The 18,063-nt window shown below is 45.4% G+C and overlaps 1 protein-coding gene across 6 annotated transcripts in view; it reads left to right on the plus strand.

The window, feature by feature from the left end:
• The window catches only part of Cux1 (cut like homeobox 1), a 329,325-nt gene that overhangs the window by 269,118 nt on the left and 42,144 nt on the right, over positions 1-18,063 (plus strand). For 4 of the 6 annotated variants that reach the window (XM_041648337.1, XM_041648338.1, XM_041648339.1 and 1 more), the window contains one exon: positions 17,473-17,775. The exons of the other annotated variants lie outside the window; for them this stretch is intronic. In XM_041648337.1, coding sequence (XP_041504271.1) covers positions 17,473-17,775 — 303 coding nt within the window. The remainder of the gene's footprint in view (positions 1-17,472; positions 17,776-18,063) is intronic. 6 annotated transcript variants of the gene reach the window in all.

Genomic DNA, 18,063 nt, shown 5'->3' on the forward strand with positions numbered 1-18,063 from the left:
AGTATTCCTATGGTATGGTTATATCAAAGTTTGTACTGCATTGAGGCTATCTCTAGGTTGTGGCAATTATTCATAGACTTGGCATGGCAGTAAAAAGAGTATGCGGTGTCCAGCTTTCCTGAACTTGCTTTCTGAGGACAGTAATAGAATTGGCAGCTAAGGAGTGAGACCAATAAAATCCATGCCTTTACTGGATCTCTTCATTGTTTTGTAAGTATGAAGCTCTGTGTTTGGTGCTGGGGTCTATTGGAGGCAAGTTTCACAGTCAGGGGATCTCAGTCTAGCAGGAGGGACAAGACACAGCCATCACTGACCCAGGAGTTATGGGAGGGGATAGCTCTTCCATCTGGAGCACCAGAATAGAGAAGCCAAGGATGAGTAACTCCAGCAGCAGCTAGGGTGAGATTCAGTGGACACTCAGTGAGGGTTCAGAAGGGGCCAAGATTGAAAGTAAAGGATGGGAGCAAGTAGGGATGGCAGCAGTTACAGACCATGAAGCTCAGGCTACTTTCTACTGATTCCAAAAACTGGAAGGTCTCAAAGGCACCTGATAGATCTGTTATCTATTCCCTGAGGTTCCTGGCCACAGTAGCCAAATGCATGCATGCCCTGACCACAGCCATTGTTCCCAGGCTCTCATCACTGCCTTTTACACTGAGCCCAAGTCAGTCCAGCTTTCTTTCCCAGCTCCGAGGAACAGCCGGCAGTGTGAGCCGTTTCTTTTTTCTCTATTTTTCTAAACATGTTGATTAGTCTCCGTATCCCATTGATTCATTGAAAACACAAACAAAGCTAAGTGAGGAATGAGCGCAAAGCCTGTCAGCTTGCCAGAAGGGAGGACACATGTGCATAGAGGGGAACAGCTGGACAGCTTTAGCAATAGCTGCTGCTGCTGCAAGATCCCAAACACATTCTCCCTCCCCCACACACATACACAGAATCAGGGTGCTGCGGTGGCCTCAAAGCTCTCCCTTGAAGGTTTTATGGGTTTTAGGTATTGTGGTTTTGTTTGGTCCATAATGGGAAATAGAGACTGGACAGATGCATTGGGAAAATTACCAGCACTCTCTCTCTCCAACTCACACTCAGAATTTAGGAGGGAACGTGGCTAACTTGTTTGTGCTGCACTTCTGTGGGTATTTGTATGGTAAAGTGGCCTGGCCTCCTACTCCAGTGAGAAGTCAGCTTTCCTTCAACTACTGCTCATTCCAGGCTAAACGAAGCTTGTTGTGGCAGAGCTGATGCTTTATTGATGAAAGCCCTTCACTCCTAAATACAAGACTAAATGCCCCTCAGTACCATATCTCTTAGAATCCTGACCAAAACATTTCCGTATATCTCAAAGGGGTTTGTTTTGTTTTTAATGGATGTGTGTGACAGCATGTATGTCAAAATCAGAGGACAACTTGTGGAAATTGTTTCTTTCCACACTGTGGGTTCCAGGGATTGAACTCAGGTCATCAAGTTTAGTGGCAAGCATTTTTACCAACTGAGCCATCTTATTGACCCCACTCCTTTTTCCCCACTCCAAGACAGGGTCTCATTTAACCCTAGCTAGCCTCAAACTCACTATGTAGCAAAAGATGACCTTGAATTTCTGCTCCTTCTGTCCTTACCTCTTGAGTGCTTACATTACAGTCATACAACACCACACTCAGTTTATGCATTGCTGGGGATTGAACCCAGGACTTTCAGCATGCTAGGCAAATACTCTGTCAACTGAGGTACATCCCCTTCCCCCAAAACTGGAATTATTTTGTAATGATAGTATCGGTAAATCCTTGTGATAAATGACTCTAGAAAATTCTAGAATCTTTGACAGCTTTTATCATTGTTTCCTCTAAAAGAACTCTCTGGTTCGGAGAACCTCATAAAATTCTGATTACCTCTTTTGCCATGGCTACTATGGAACCCATTTCAAAAATATATCAACTGAGAAAGATAACTCTGCCCCTCACAGATCCCTGACAACTGTACCTGGAGGTGCACAGCATGGCCTGGTCAGTTCCTGGGCAGTGGTGGGGCTCACTTCTCTCCCCAGGGTATAGGAACATGGAAGGACCTGCCTTCTATCTACTTGGTCAGTTGTACCTTCAGTGAGGTTTCCCAGGCCATTGCAGAGATCAAGGGCCTAAACAGAAGGCTCTGTGCTTGGTTGTCAAAGCCCTCCTTGGCAAAGGACAAAGTGCTGGCTAGGGACCCTTCTCCTTGCCAAAGAACTCCAACCTGGGAGCTGGAGATGTGACTCAGTTGGTAGAATTCCTTCCTAGCATGCATGTAGCCCTGGGTTTCATCACCAGTACAACATAAAGTATTGAGGAGTTAGTAAGGGTCAGGAATTCTCATACACTAATCTCTCTGGTGAGGAGAGGCCCAAGTTCCAACTGTCTTAGTGGATGTGACCCTTTGTGTCCTCTGATAATCTGAACCTTGAGGCACAAAGGAAATTGAATGTCATTTTCAATTACCAGTGTTGCTCCATGGTTACCTCTGTGGGAGGGTGGGGGAGATGGGGTGCCCAGGCCTGAGGTCAACTTTATATGTCATTCCATATGAGTTGTCAACCTTGTTTTTTCAGACAGGGTCTCTCCCTGGAATCTGGGGCTCATCAGCTGGGCTAGTATAGTTGGCCAGAGAGCCCCACCTTCTCAGAGCTAGAATTACAACGTGCACCAAGGCACTTAGCTTTTTCACATGGATTCTCAGGGTTAAGGGAGCACACACACTAGAGAGCATCTGCTAACCTTGTGTAATAATTTCCTTTTTACTTCTTAAAACTAACTTCTGCAGATGCTTGGGCTGGTTCATCTTTCATCCTCTACAGAAGGAGATAAAAGGTAGCTCTGAAGGGAAGAAAGAGGCCTTCCCCATGGTGACAGAAATTGTGGCATGCTGGAGGGCTCGTACAAGAGCTGTCTGTGCCATCAACTTGGGAACTTGTTGATAAGGGAGCCTTTCATGACTATAGCTAACAAGGTGTTCTGCCTGCTTTTTTCACACTAGCTTCTGGCAGATCTTGTCAAAGTGTACAAATGAAATGACAGCCCTTTTCTATAGATTAGGCACAAAATGCTCAATTTTTCCCTAGCATTCTGGGTGGTCAGGAAGAGTGGCTTCCAAGTCATGTCTGTCCATGAAGAGTCATGCAACTCCATGGCGCCATTGTCCATCAACAGAGTGTCAGCTGTCCTTTAGAGGAGACAGCTGCTACAGGCTGGCTAGGGCATGGGAAGTCCAGCTAAGACATCCACAGCTGTGTAGGTGAGGTCTGTGGATATTCCTCATAGCATGGTAGCCTGTATCCTTCAGGGTGTGCATCCTGACACTTGCTTGAGCTGCTGGGAAGTCTGTTCAAGGAGCTTCTTCTCTCAGACCCAAACAGCAGGATTCTGCTGCAGTCTGTCTTTGACTAAGCAGCCACTTCTTGGCACTTGGCTGACTTAAAAGAGGTGACAGAGAGGGTTGGTGGCAGCCTCAGAAAAGTTCGTGGAACTGAATAGAGGAGACAGAATTCCTCATGAATGTACTAGATTCAAGTTACATTTTCCTTCTCTTTGCTCCAAGAATGTCATGAGAGCAACTGGTTTTATCCAGACAGAATGCTTCTGGCTGCGTTCATGTAACTGTATTTGTGTATAATCACTTATACATAGCCTCATATAGCATATCAAACAGAAAAGAAAAACTCAGGGCCCCGTGAGATAGTTCAGTCAGTAAAGAGCTTTCCATGCAAACATAAGGATCCGAGTGCACTCCCCAAAACCCACCTGAAAAAGCTAGGTTTTGGTGGTGCAAGCTTGTAAATCCCAATGCTTGGTGGGCAGAAATAGGAGACTCTCTGAGTTCCAGGTCAGTGAGGGATTCTGTCTCAAAGCAGAAACAAAACAGGTGAGGAGGAGCACCCATGGTTGTCCTGTGGCTGTGCACATGTATGTGCACCCCATACATATGGGCATACATATGATATACCCACCCACAAAGAAAAAGATCTGAAATTCCATGAAAAGATCTGAAAAGATTCCACACATGGCCACTGCCTTACTGCCTGAAATGTTAGCCTATGGTTCCATCAAGATGGTAGCCCATTCAATTCTCTCCTTCTTGTTGGCAGCCTGCCTTGAGTCATTTTTATTTTATTAGATGTAGCATATTATAAGGACTTTCCATTCTGAGGCCAAAGGGGGAATTTCTGGATTTGGGCTATTGTATGGCACATCAGGTGGTCCCTGGAGCTGCAACTTTGCCATGAAAAGATATGGAATCAGACAACAAAATGTTTCAGGTAGGGAACAAACATGAACACATGAGAAGCAACTAGTTCCGAAGCCTTATTATTAACAGCAGGAAGAAAGTACATGGTGAAAGCATGTTGTCCTCTTTTCCTGTAGAACACTTGCTGTTTCTTGCAGGTTTCTGTATTTATATATGTGTGTTGTATTTGGGATGAAGACATACCTCAGCCCCTCACTGGGGGATTCTAGGCAGGTGCTCTACCCCTGAGTCACACCTCAGCCCCTCACTGGGAGATTCTAGGCAGGGGCTCTACCCCTGAGTCACACCTCAGCCCCTCACTGGGGGATTCTAGGCAGGAGCTCTACCACTGAGTCACACCCCAGCCCCTCACTGGGAGATTCTAGGCAGGGGCTCTACCCCTGAGTCACACCCCCAGCCCTTGAAAGAGATTCAGGCTGGTTTCTAAACAGTGGCATCCCTTAGCCTAGTGGAGAGCAAGCCAGATGTGTGGTCAGCTTCTAGCCAGTGCTGACTCATCATTCCTCTGCCTCTTAGTACTTGTGTGACCTGGGGCAAAGCAACTCAACCTTCCTGTCCTGCTTCTTCAGCCCTACCTCCTAGACTATGAGGAGACCTGAATGGCTTTAGGTATAATGCTTTTAGAGCATTGAGCCAAGTGCTATTTAAATGTTGGCTTTCCAGGTAGGATGTGTATCTCAGCTCAGTGATAGAGTACTTCCCTAGCATACAGGAGTCCCTAGACTCCATCTGAGCACAAGTAAATGAAAGAATGTCTTTCTTCAATCACCACTGCAACCTCTTGAGATTCAAAAGAACAGTTATAGCCGGCAGTCAGCACGCAGAGTTAGACAAAGGAGTCTGGAAAAGGTATTGCCATTAAGGGTGAACATGACCAGCCCACCAGGGTCTTTAGCTTCTTAAGACTGACACTGCCTGGCCTCACTTTTACAAAATCCCATCTGGCCCAGGAACAGCCTGAGCCACATGTCCTCCCTCTTCTCTATACCTACTTTGGGAAACAGAATTTACAGTGTCCTGGACCTTCAATACAAGAGAGAGAAGTAGGTCACAGGAGCATATGAGGACTTGGGTCTCTAATGTTCCAATCTAGGGATAAAATAAGAAACGGAATGCAGTAAATTCTCAGGTAATTTTAGAAAGATAGTGAGAATAAGATGAGGCTCACACATTGTTTCTTCCATGGGCCACATACTATTTTGATGTCCTTAGTAAGCAGAACTTACACTTGTGGGGATTTCTGCTTAAGGAAATTTCAGATTAAGAAAAAGGGAATTTTCTGGGCTTTGGTGGCAACCGCCTTTAGTGTGCACTTGGGAGTCAGAAGCAGGTGCATCTCTATGTTTGAGGCCATCCTAGTCTACAGAGTTCCAGAGTGGCCAGTGCTACACAGAGAAACCCCCGTCTCAAAAAAAAGAAGAAGAAGAAGGAAGGAGAGAGAGAGAGGAACCAAAAGAAAAAGGAATTTGCCCACCACCCACCAGGTGGCTGGCTGAAGTTCACATGATCCTGAGGCCAGTGGCCTTAGTGCCACTGAGGTAGGTGTCCATAGGAGCCAGCCCCAGAGGTCAGGGGATCCAGTCCCCTGGGACAAAGGAAGGGTTCACCACTGCAGCTACATAGAAAATCAAGGGAAGACTTCAAAACATCAGTCAGTAAAATGCTTTCCTTGCAAGCATGAAGACCTAAAATCTGTCCCCAAACCTATGTTAGGGGGAAGGGAAACAAACAAACAAAAAACGGGTATGTGATGTGACGTGTGCATGCAGTCCCAGCACGTGAGGAGGCAGCATCCGCAGTAACACTACTTGGTAGATGCAGGCTAATGAGAGACTGTCTCAACAGACAAAATAGGTGGCTCCTGAGGAATGACACCAGAGGTTAACCTCTGTCTTCCATATGCACTTATGTATATGTACACACACACACAAGAAAGTTTGAGTCAAATCATAGGCAAAATAAAAATCAGACCCATAGCAAAGCAAACTGATAGAAAAATGTAAGTGTCAAGGAAGGATTCCTATGTAAAACTATACCTCGACTTGAAAGAGGGAGGAGAGCATAGCCTCAGTGACAAACAACATGGGGCTTAAACTTAGAAAGTTTGCCAGTGTTTAGTTTAGATATACCTAGACTAGGTGGTAGAGGGTCTTTCAGTCTAAATCCTCTTGCTGAGAACAGCTCCACTCCTAGGTTGCTATGTCTTAATCTGAGTCAAACCCCAACTCCATGTGACTAACCCACAGGGCATACTCAGATTCCCCCAAGAATGAGGTGGGAAATGGCCACTGGCCCTCTCGAGGACAGGGCAGGGCAGGAGGCAACCCAGAGGTATCCATCATTGGCTTCATCTTGGATTGTTTGTTCTTCCCTGAGGAACTAGGATCCTAAATATAGCCCATGTCTGAATTGGCAGATGTGGGGTTCATGCTTTACATAAGGGCCAAAATTAGCCTGTCATTTGGCACCTAAATAAAGCAGGCAGACTGCCTTCGTACCAACTTCGCAATTAGGAAAGACTGGAATGGTAGCACATTTTATTGGGTAAGAAACTCTTGTGCTGATGAGGTAACAGACTTGACAACCTGAAGACTGAGCAGCACAGACCCATGAAGTCCCCAGGATGCCTCCTGGTCACAGACCTTCTCACTGTTTGTTTGTTTGTTTGTTTGGAAATAGTATCAAGTGTCCCAAGCTGGCCTCCAATTCTACTTAGCTGAGGTTGAACTTTACCTCTTATACTGGGATTACAGGCATATCCCACCTCGCCTGATTCATAAAGTGCAGAGGGTAGAACCTAGTACTCCGTGCACGATATGCAGGCAGTCCACCTTCAGCCCAATCTTCTCATTCCTGAGTTAAGGTCTGTGTTGTCTCATGAGAACATTTCATAGAATCAGGGAAAATAAAGTGACTCAGTGGGTAAAGGTACTTGGCCACCAAGTTGACAACCTGAATTCAATCCCTGTGACCCAAATAGTATAATGAGAGAGCTGAGTCCTACAAGTTGTCCTCTGACCTCCACGTGTGCATGCTGGCATGTGCACACACATACACAGATAAAAGTGTAATAAAATATAAACATGATAATAATTACGCCCTAGAAATAACACTACGGAAGAACAGCAACAGTCACTTAGGTTTTTGCAAGGAAAAAAAGATCCACCCAGTGTGCCTGGAGCTAGGTTAGTAGAGGGACTCCCCAGGGGCTTCAGGAAGATGTTATAATCAATTACCACATCATAACACTGATGTATGATAATTACTGAGTGTTTCTCCTGAGATAGTGCAGCATTTGGCGGGGATGCGGTTCCTTCATGGTCCACTGCCTGATTAATATGCAAATAATAGGCTGATTGCATGATGAATGCAGAAAATGAGCCCGCTGATAACAGGCGCACTGAAGCAGGGAAATGATAAATTACTTTTACTGACTGTCCTACATTAAGTACCCTTTCCCAACAATCTCATCACAAATTAAGGAAAGCAGTATGGCAAGATTAGGAGGATATGTAAAATAATGTACCATAATAGCTTTTCAAACAAAGATGTCTATAAGGAAAATGTCACCTGGTTCCTCACTGAGCCATTCACCTACCTGAATAGTCATTAAAAAACAGGAAGTAGCTAGCTACACCCAAGTGTGCCACTGACTTCATTTGGCCATGGAACAGCCTCACTTGTTCAGCTTAGACTCATTACCTGCACGCTGGCCAAGTGGCTTTGTTATTGAATGAGGACAGGCTACTTGGGACAGATGCTTTTCCCTGCACAGGTGGATACAAAGCTCATTGCCCATGATGTGCCATGAGGAAGGAATTTCAGAGCTGCAGTCCCAGAAGGCCTAAGAAGGAAAGACTATTTTAGACCACCTTTTAACAGTGTGTCAAGGCCAGCCTGGAGTATGTAGCCCTTCTCCAACAAAGCCCTGCTTTGGGCTGGGAACTCAAGTTTGATTCATAGAACCCACAGTTGAGGGTAAGTGGGGTTGCCAGGCACAATGGTACACACTTGTAATCCCAGCACTAGAAAGGCTGACACAGGTAGATACATGATCCCCAGCCTAGCCTACTTGGTTAGTTCCACACCTATGAGAGATCCTATCTCAAAAATCAAGGTGGGACTGGGAATACAGCTCAGAGGCAAAGCACTTGCCTAGCACATAAAAAGTCCTAAGTGTAATTCCCAGTACCACAAAGTGCCAAGGTGAATGGTGCCTAAGGAATGACACCAGAGATTATTCTCTGACCTTCACACACACACACACACACACACACACTCGAAAGTGATTAATCTTTGATTACAACAAAGCAATTTATCTTAAGTATTTGTTTTTTTCTCTGCAGTAATGTATATTTAGACTATTTATGTGATGTGCATTTTCTCTTACCACACAAGGATTCACTGATAAGTGTTCGTACGCACAGCTGGCTCAGTAATAAGGTTATCAGAGGAAATTTGAAAGCCTTATTTCTAAATATATGATCTATAGCAAGGTGAGCCCAGTCCCTGAAACAGGACCAACTGTGTCACTCCCACAGTTTTATCAAGCCATGACTTCTTGGCCTGATCTGTAACTTCAGCAGTGATTATGACATAGGGGCCCCAAACTCTGCTCAAAGACACATGGGGCTAAGGATGCAGCTCAGTTGGCAGAGCACACTTGAGGCCCTGGGTTCCAGTCCAGCACCACAGAAAACAGGTATGGTGGTGCACAAATATAATCTCAGCACTGGGGAACTAGAGGCAAGAAGTTCAGGTATTTGAAGCCAATCTGGTAGTACATGAGACCGTGACTCAAAACAACAATAAATGAAGGAAGGGGAGAAGGAAGGAGAGCCAGGTGTGGTGGTACATGCAATAATCCCAGTACTCTGAAGCTATAGCAAGAGGCGTGAATTTGAGACCTGTTCTGCACAGAACTCCTAAGACCCCATTTCCTTTTAAGCAACTTACTCAGTGTAAAGGAGGAAAGGGGGGTTAAAAAGCATCCCTGGAAAAGTAGGGTGCAGTTGTACATGGGGCTAAATCTTAGGTGTTCCATTCTTCTGTCCTCTCCTAGGCTTGACTGTTCCTGACAGTCCCCAGTCTCAGCCTCAGGGTGACAGGTGCTCTTCTAGATCTCCCATTTTCACCCCAGAGTCTTTGTTGATGGAACCTGTTGAGTGATATCTCTCTGCCACTTGGCCTCAAATGCTGTGATTTACAGGATGCTTTCTTTACACGCACACCCCAGCATCCAGCCTGCCTGGCACTCAGAGGTCTCAGTGACAGTCAAGTGCCTCAGAAGTCAAAGCCAGGGACACATAGGCAATTTAACTTGAATAACTCGATTTAATTGGACAGCCTTGCTTTGCTCATAAGGAATGTGAACCTCCTGTATCATAAGAGTTCCTGATGCAAATTTTAAGTCAGTCCTGTCATTACACAGGAGCGCACACACTAGCACCTACTCTGTGGCAGATATTTTATGTTCTCTTTTCATTATATTTCTATTTTAGCTTTATCTCTATGAGATTATGGTTGTGCACCACTATGTTAGCTTTCTGTGGTGCTGGGCCTCAGAAGTCTTCTGCCAACTGGGCTGTGTCCTCAGTCCCTTATCTGAGCAGAGCTTGGGTCATAATCACTGCTGAAGTTGCAGATCAGGCCTAGAACACTTGAAAGTCTGACATTCCCGACCTTGTCCTCCTGCCCCACCTGAGTACTGGGATTACAGGTGTGCCCTACCACACCTGTTTAGTGCCATGCTAGGTGGGATGGAACCCAGGGCTTGGTGTATGCTAAGCAGGCACTCTACCAACAGAGTTGCACCCTCAGCCTAGCTCTCCCCTTTCTACTATTTGAAAAGAAAGGGGGTTCTGGTAGGTTTCCTGAGACTTAAGGCCAGCAGGGTTGGTATGTTAATAAGTAGGCAAGGAGAGGGAGGGACCTGCTTAAGGCCTGCCATTGCCATCTGTTTGGCTGGATTTACCCAGAGGAAGTAGTCTGCCCAAAATTCCTTGGGAACTGGCTGGTGATGTCAGAAGTTGGGACGTTTTTTCATGGTAGAAGGCTGTGGGTCATCTCTGACACAACTGGTTACTTTTTCTTCCTTTGGTTTTTATTGTTTGTTTGTTAGTGAGGAAGTGTCTCAAGGCACAAGGAAAAGGGTGGGCACAGCAAGCTGGGACATGGATCGGAGTAGCCTGTATTTTGGTCCAAAACAACACTTGTATTAAAAAGAAGACACCTTGCATTTTCGGCTGGGCTTCCTGCCTCTTCTTCCAAGTGCTGAGATTAAAGAAGACACCTTGGAGACCTGTAACTGTAGGAATTTTGGGGAGGTGCCAGGAGTTCTGTGAGAATCAGCTGCTTAGCACAAAGCCTAGGCACAGATGGGAAGCCACATACATTATAGTAGAGTCAGGACTCATTACCACATGGTCCATGCCTCACCCTGTAAACCACAGGGGCTAAGGAGAGTGTGCTTCTCATATTAAGTACAAAGGCCTACTCTGTCTGGAAGACTGGATGCTCTCAGGTAGCATTGAGCACGCACATTTCCTTGGTTGTCCATAGCACTGTCCGTCAATGGCTATAAGCTGGAAAGGGCCTCAGAGCCCTCCAGAGCTGCCAGAGTACCTGCTACACTTAAGATGTCCACACTGAGCTCCTTAGAACCTGCTGAACTGTTGCCCACAACTACTGAGGTTCATGTCCCCTTCTGGTTTAGTCTTCCTTTCTCTAGCTAGGCCATACCACTCCCTTCTCCTGTAACCTGGCTCCCTGAGTTCCCCACCTCTTCTTCCTCGTCTGTCTTGAGAGTCACTTGAAGTTGCCTGGCCTGGCACTGGCTCAAAGTCTAAACTCTGGACATAATGAAAAGCGGTGCATCAGACCAGCCGCCAGTTAAATAATGTTTGGGTTCTTGTCAGAATGTCACAGAGTACCCTGTCATTTTGTTTCAGCAACTTGTCCTTCTGAACGCGCAGTTCGCCGTATGGCATGCCAGCAGTAAAAATGTCACTTGCAATAATTACTTTTTGGAGGAAATGCTTGCTGACTTCCTACCTTCAAGCTGTTTTTTACACAGTAGGGAGATAATCAAAAATGACTTCATCCTGACTGCTCAAATGAACACTAAATGGAATTTGGGTTATTACCGAGATAGAGGAGGGTTGGGCGTGGAAATTGCAGCAGCGGATCAGATAAACTGCAGAGCGATTTGTCTTGGAAAATTGGGGCGGATGTGTTTTCTATTGGCTTCTATTGAAAGCTTAAAGCAGCTGTTGTTTAGCCTGCTGTTTGGGGAATATAATATCTTTCATAATCCTTTTATGGCTCCCAAACACCTTGCATATCTCTGCAGGCCCTGAGTCACTGTCCCTGCCCTCTGTGTTTCATAGCCATGCTCCTCTTGCAAGATCCAAGATGCAACCCAGCCCGCAGCATGCTAGACCAGTGCTTACCATGAACAATACCCCAATACCCTCTGAGCTTTTAAAGTATGCAAATTACGCCGTTAATTATCACAGGCCTAAGGCTGCTTAGATTGTTGAAAGGGATCTGTGGTTTTTGTTGTTGTTGTTGTTGTTGTTGTTGTTGTTGTTGGGGAGGTCTGTCTACTTTCTCTCCAGTGCCTAGCAGAGTACATGACGCATATGACACAAAGTAGGTGCTTTAAAATGTGGGCAGAAGGGTCATCAAGATGGCTCAGCAGATAAAACACCTGCTTCCAAGACTGAGAAACTGAGTTTGATCTGCAGAACCCACATAGTAGGAGAAATCCAACTCTAAAGTTGTCCTCAGACCTTCACATGTGTGCCATAGTATGTGCACCCAAGCAGACAGATAGTGTTTTTAAAAAGAAATAAAACTTTAAAAACCAAAAATTTTTAATATGGATGAACAAAGTCAGCATGGTATCATATAGCTTTAATGTCAGTACTCTGGAGGTAGAAGTGAAAGAATCATCTTAAGAATTTGAGGCCAGCCTGGTCTACTTATGAGTTCTGGGCCAGACAGGGCTACATAGTAAGACCTTGTCCAAAAGAAAAGGAAAAAAAAATGGATAGATGGATAAAAGATAAAGATGGTGGGAATGGATTGATAGATGGACAGTGGATGGCTGGATGGGGGCTGTGGATAATAGATAGGGTGGATGGGGCCAAGAGGTTGTCAGGTTGGTGGTGGGAGACAACATTATAGGTAGAAATGCAGTTTTCCATTCTGCTCTGACTCCCATCCTTGCTCTATCCAAGGATATCCGACCAGATAGAGCCAGCCAGTTCTCCAGCCTGCATTGTGGGCATGTGTCCAACCAGGGTTATTAGGAGACTGGAGCAAGACATCGGCCCAGGTCTCCAGCACACAGCTTCGTGCATCTGAGGTTTATTTAAAAAAAAAAAAAAAAAGTGCCTTGAGCCCCTTCCCTGACCCTTGCCACTGACTTCTAGTGACTCATCACCATGTTTGAGATCTCTGCTGCTCACACACGTGTTGTAGAATCATTGCCCAGAAAACAGGCCTCGAGCAGTCAGGCAGCACAGGGTGAACACTGAGCAACTGTGCAGGTGGCTTTGTAGGATGAGACATCTGAGTGTGTCCAGGTCACCTCTGCTGTGCATTGAAAGATGGTCATGAGGATTGAGTGCATGAATTCCTTTCCATAAGTGTCACCCTGGCACCTGTGCACAGTAAGCCTAGTCAGTGTCACTTCCATGGTGGCTGGTGTGACACATGATCACAAAGTAGGGTTTCCTTTTTTTGTTTTTGTGCATGTGCACACATGTACATGATTATATAGGGTTTGCATGCACATGGTACATGTGAAGGCCAGAGGTCAGTGACAAGTCTTCCTCTGTCTCTCTCCACCCTAATTTTTGAGACAGGGTTTCTCACTGGATCTGGAGCTTGCCTACTCAACTAGGCTCACTGGCCTGGGAGCCCTAGGGCTCCGCTGTCTCCACCTCCCTAGGCCTGGTATTACAAGTACTTACCACTGTACTTAGGTTCTTGGTGTTCGTTTATTTGTTTATGTCAGACTTGAAGGGTTGCTTTCCTGATTTGTTTTATATTTATTTATTTTTGTGTGACTGATATGTGTAGGTGCATGTGTGTCATATTGTGCATAAGGTGATCAAAGAGTAATCCTCAGATATCAGTTTTTTCCTCTCTGGGTCCCTCCCAGGGATCAAACACAGGTCATCAAGCTTGATGGCAAGTGCTCTTACCTGCTAAAAAAGTCATCTCACCAGTGGTGGTAGCACACACCTTTAATCACAGCACTTGGGAGGCAGAGGTAGATGGATCCCTATGAGTTTGGGGCCAGCCTGTTATACAGAGAGAGTTCCAGGACAGGCTACAAAGCTACAGAGAAACTCTGTCTCAAAAAAACAAAACAAACAAAAAATGCCGTCTCAGGGATTGATGTGAGGTTTTCATACTTTCATGGTAGGCACTGTACCAGCCGAGCCATTTCCTGCCTTGATTGATTTTCATTTAGGGGTTTTGGTTTGGTTTGTTTTGGTTTGGTTTTTTTTAATGGATTCTTGCTACATAACTCCTGAAGGCCTGAAATTCAAGATCCTCCTGTGTTAACCTCCCTAGTACTGGGACTATAGGTGGTCACTACCACACTTAAGCTGGGGGAGGGGAGAGCGTGTGTCCCACTTTGCCCCACAGCACCTCTGCAACAGCATGCCCCGTCTGAATGGTTCGCTACACATCCTGCTATGCAGGGGACTCCAGACCTCATCCAGATCCTCCTACCACACATCTTTGAACCCCCCACACTGTCTCCTAAGTTGCTTTTGAGCCTGCATCTCCATCCTTCCAGCTTCTTGCCCCCAGCTCTCACAAAGACACAGCAACACCATGGAGCCAAAGAAGCCCTCAATTCAATCCCCAGCACTGAATAAAGCAGGCATGGTAGGTCATACCTGTAATCCCAGATAGGTAGTGAGTTCAAGGCCAGTGGAAAACGCAAAGGAACGCTACACATGCTAGGTGCATACCTGTTAGGTGTTGCAGGCCTTGCATAGCCTATTGAGAACACAACTTCGAGAAGGACTAGCAGACAACTGGAGCTGTTTGGTAAGACCTACCTCCCAGAGAGCCACCAGCCCTGTGCTGTCTACTAGCTGCAGGCAGCCAGGATTTTGACCTTGCTGTGGGTTAAAGGACACAAACCTAGGAGAAATCTCTTTATCATGCTTGGGACGCCTGCTATTCTTGACAGTAGTCAGTGAATAAGATAGATGATCTGCCCAATGGGCTCCCTCGCATGGGTGAATTTACAGTGCAATTCCTTCGCTGCTTCTGACATACAAACAGCATTTGCTAGGTTTTAGACCCTGTTGTCTGGTGACCCAAGGGTGAGTAGAGAGAAGAAATCTGATTTACAGGATTCATACTGCCTTAAAAATGGATTCAAGCCATTTCTGCCCCAACACTCATCTCTTTTACATGTCTCACAAGCAGTTCAGTTGTTTTCTTAACCTGATTTTTTTTTTCCATGCTGAGCACACAACTTTATGAGATAGTGGGACTTTGTACCAATTGAGGACATTACGCAGACTTATTGGATTCAATTGTGGTTCCATTTCAAGTTTTGTTCTTTCTAGTCATTCATAAGATATTTGTGTTTTTTAATGTATATCCTACTCCCTGAATACAGGAGAGGTGTTAGTCCAGATATATAGAAAAAAATTCTATGGGGAAATGGCTTAGTAGTAAAAGCATTTGCTGCATAAGTGTGAGGGCCTGAGTTCAAACCCCGAGCACCCATTTAAAAAGCCAACTGTTACTACGTGCCTAACATAGCCCCATGCGCACTAGGACTTCCTGGCCTCCAGCCTAGCTCCAGGTACAGTGAGAACCTTGTATCAAGGGAATAAGGTAAGAGGTAATAGAACAGGACACCTGACCTCCTCCTCTGGTCTCTGTATGGGCGTGTATACCTGCACATAAAGCCTTTGCTGTTATGTTTTAGTCAGATAACAGTTTCCTTTTTTGTTTTTTGTTTGGTTGTGTACTGGTTTGGTTTTTGGCGTAACCATAAATGTAATTCGAGGCACTCAACATGCTCAGCAGCAGGTGCTTTGCCACTACACCACACCCCTAACCCAGGCGGCAACAGTATTTTTGGCTACCTGAAGCTGTGCTGATAATGCTATTGAGGGACTTGTCACAGCTTGAAGGAGCTGCAAACAAGAGAAGACACAGAATATTCTGCCTTTGGACTCTGGCCAACATCACCAGTCACTCATCTATTAGCCACTGGCAGGATTAGCTATAAATTAGAGCTTTATGTTGAATAGAGACCTTCTTAGGAAAAAAAAGTACATTTCAATACAATTATCATCACTCAGACACCTTGCCTGACCCCTCCTACATGGCCTTATGATATGTCAGCCTCGGTGGAAATGAGGAAAGGTGTGCCAAACACTGAATAAGGCCAAAGACAGATTGGGTCTTGTGGATAAGAGTCATTCTCATTTCCTTCTTGATGTTCTCTGTGTCCTTGGAAATTAAGATATGACCAGTCTCAGTTCTAAATACACCCCCCAAACCAGCTCAAGGCAGTATGCCAGATTTTACAGGTGATGCTACTAAAGAGAGGTAGGGGGGTTGCTCCTGTGTTTATTTTCTTGTTATTATGACAAGATGCCTGACAGAAGCCACTTAAGGACAGAAAGCTTCTAGCTCATGGATTGAGAGGACGGACACTACCTGTCATTGCAGAGAAGTCATGACAGTAAGAGCTTCGGCGGTTCGTCACATTGCATCTGTAGTCAGGAAGCAGAGAGATGGATGCTGGTGCTCAGCTCACTTTCTCCTTTCTATTCAGTCCTAGAGCCCAGCCCATGGAATGGAATTGTCCGCATAGCTCTCACAGTCATCTCCGAGACTGGCCTTCAGTGATTCTTCATCCTCTCACACTGGCCATATTAACCATCACACTCAGCCAGAAGGAAGGTGTAGCACTTCCCACTGGGCACCATCAGTACCCACCCCCCAACAAGACACAGACTGTTCTAAAGCAAGAAACACGCAATGCCTGATGGTCTCCACACCTTTCTGGTGCCAGTACAGTATGGTCTAGATGATCAAAGAGCACGGTTTTCTAAAAATAGGACCACCAAGCCCCTAGGTTGGTGCAGAGCAGGCATGCCACCTTTCTTTGGTATCCTTCTTCCGCTAGCCTCAGCACCTCTGATAGTCTCATAGAAAAGCAATCTGATCCCAAGACTTAAGTCTCCTTGGACCACCACAGAGACCAACAGCTGAGGCATTGGGTCAAGAGTGTACTGCCTATATATATAGGAAGAGTGCACCAGATCTCATTAAAGATGGTTGTGAGCCACCATGTGGTTTCTGGGAATTAAACTCAGGACCTCTGGGAGAACAGCCAGTGTTCTTAACCGCTGAGCCATCTCTCCAGCCCTCAAGAGTCTTTGTAATCATATGACCATCTAGCCTCATAGGCAACCCTCACCTAAAATGATCTGTCCACACTTGTATATTCACGTAGAAACCAGAGGACAATTTTGGTTCTCATTCCATAGGCACCATCCACCTTGTTTTTTGAGAAAGTGTCTCTCACTAGCCTGAATCTCACTGAGTACAGCAAGATGAATAAGCAGTGAGCCCTAGGGCAGCCTGTCTCTGCCTCCCAGTGCTAGGATTACAACTATACACTACCATGCCTGTCTTTTTAACTTGGGTTCTAGGGATAGAGCTTAGATCCATCCCCATGCCTACAAGGCAAGCACTTCACCTACTGAGCTATCTCTCCACCTCCTGTCCATATATTTTTGTTCTGGAAAATATAGAAGAAATAATCACATATATTAAACTCAACCCTCAGTCCCTCTGAATTACCAGAATCATGGGGTTTGATTAGAACAAATCATAGCAGTCATAATGACATTTTTTTTAGCAAAATGCCCTGATATTAAGACTTCAGAAACCTTTTATTTGAACGTTTAGTTGATTTTTTTTTTGCCTTTGTTCTATTATTTTTATTCCTTTAATGCAGAAAATTAGAGGTTACACTTAATGAAAGAACTATGGAGTAACAGACAGTCCTGAGGACTACCACACGTTACCCTTCTGGAACAGGGGATTTAATTAACATTTCCTAAGTAAGTAAAGTCAGTTATGTGGTGAAAGATGACTGTTTTCAGCAGCCATTCTTGTTGTGTTTAATTCTAGAAAGCACTCCAAAGACCTCTGCCAGCTGTAGCCCTGCCCCTGAGTCCCCAATGAGTTCCAGCGAATCCGTGAAGAGTCTCACTGAACTGGTCCAGCAGCCCTGTCCTGCCATTGAGACCAGTAAAGAAGGCAAACCGCCAGAACCCAGCGACCCACCAGCCTCAGACTCCCAACCCACAACACCGCTGCCTCTCTCTGGACACTCAGCCCTCAGCATCCAAGAATTAGTAGCCATGTCTCCCGAGCTGGACACCTACGGCATAACCAAGAGGGTCAAAGAGGTGCTGACGGACAACAACCTCGGTAGGTCCCCATTGCCGGGTCACCAGTCATCCAGTCATTTCCTGTTTGAAGCCTTGAAAGTGTAAGGGAAGGGGCTGCAGGCTGAGCTAGTCAAAAACTCTAAAATCTCCATATTCAAGTTTTTTTACTTACCACACAGAGTTGTTATATACAAAGCTCACAGAAGAAATTTAAAACAGAAATCTCATAATATTAATATTTTGATTTTGTACTGGGCTACATTGATAACTGTCAAGCTACATGTTGGACATGCATACTTTAAAGAACCTGGTCCCGGGATGTGACTCA

This window comes from Microtus oregoni, unplaced genomic scaffold (assembly GCF_018167655.1).
Source record: "Microtus oregoni isolate MIOR12 unplaced genomic scaffold, Mior012 000003F_ref0000135, whole genome shotgun sequence".
Lineage (NCBI taxonomy): Eukaryota > Metazoa > Chordata > Mammalia > Rodentia > Cricetidae > Microtus > Microtus oregoni.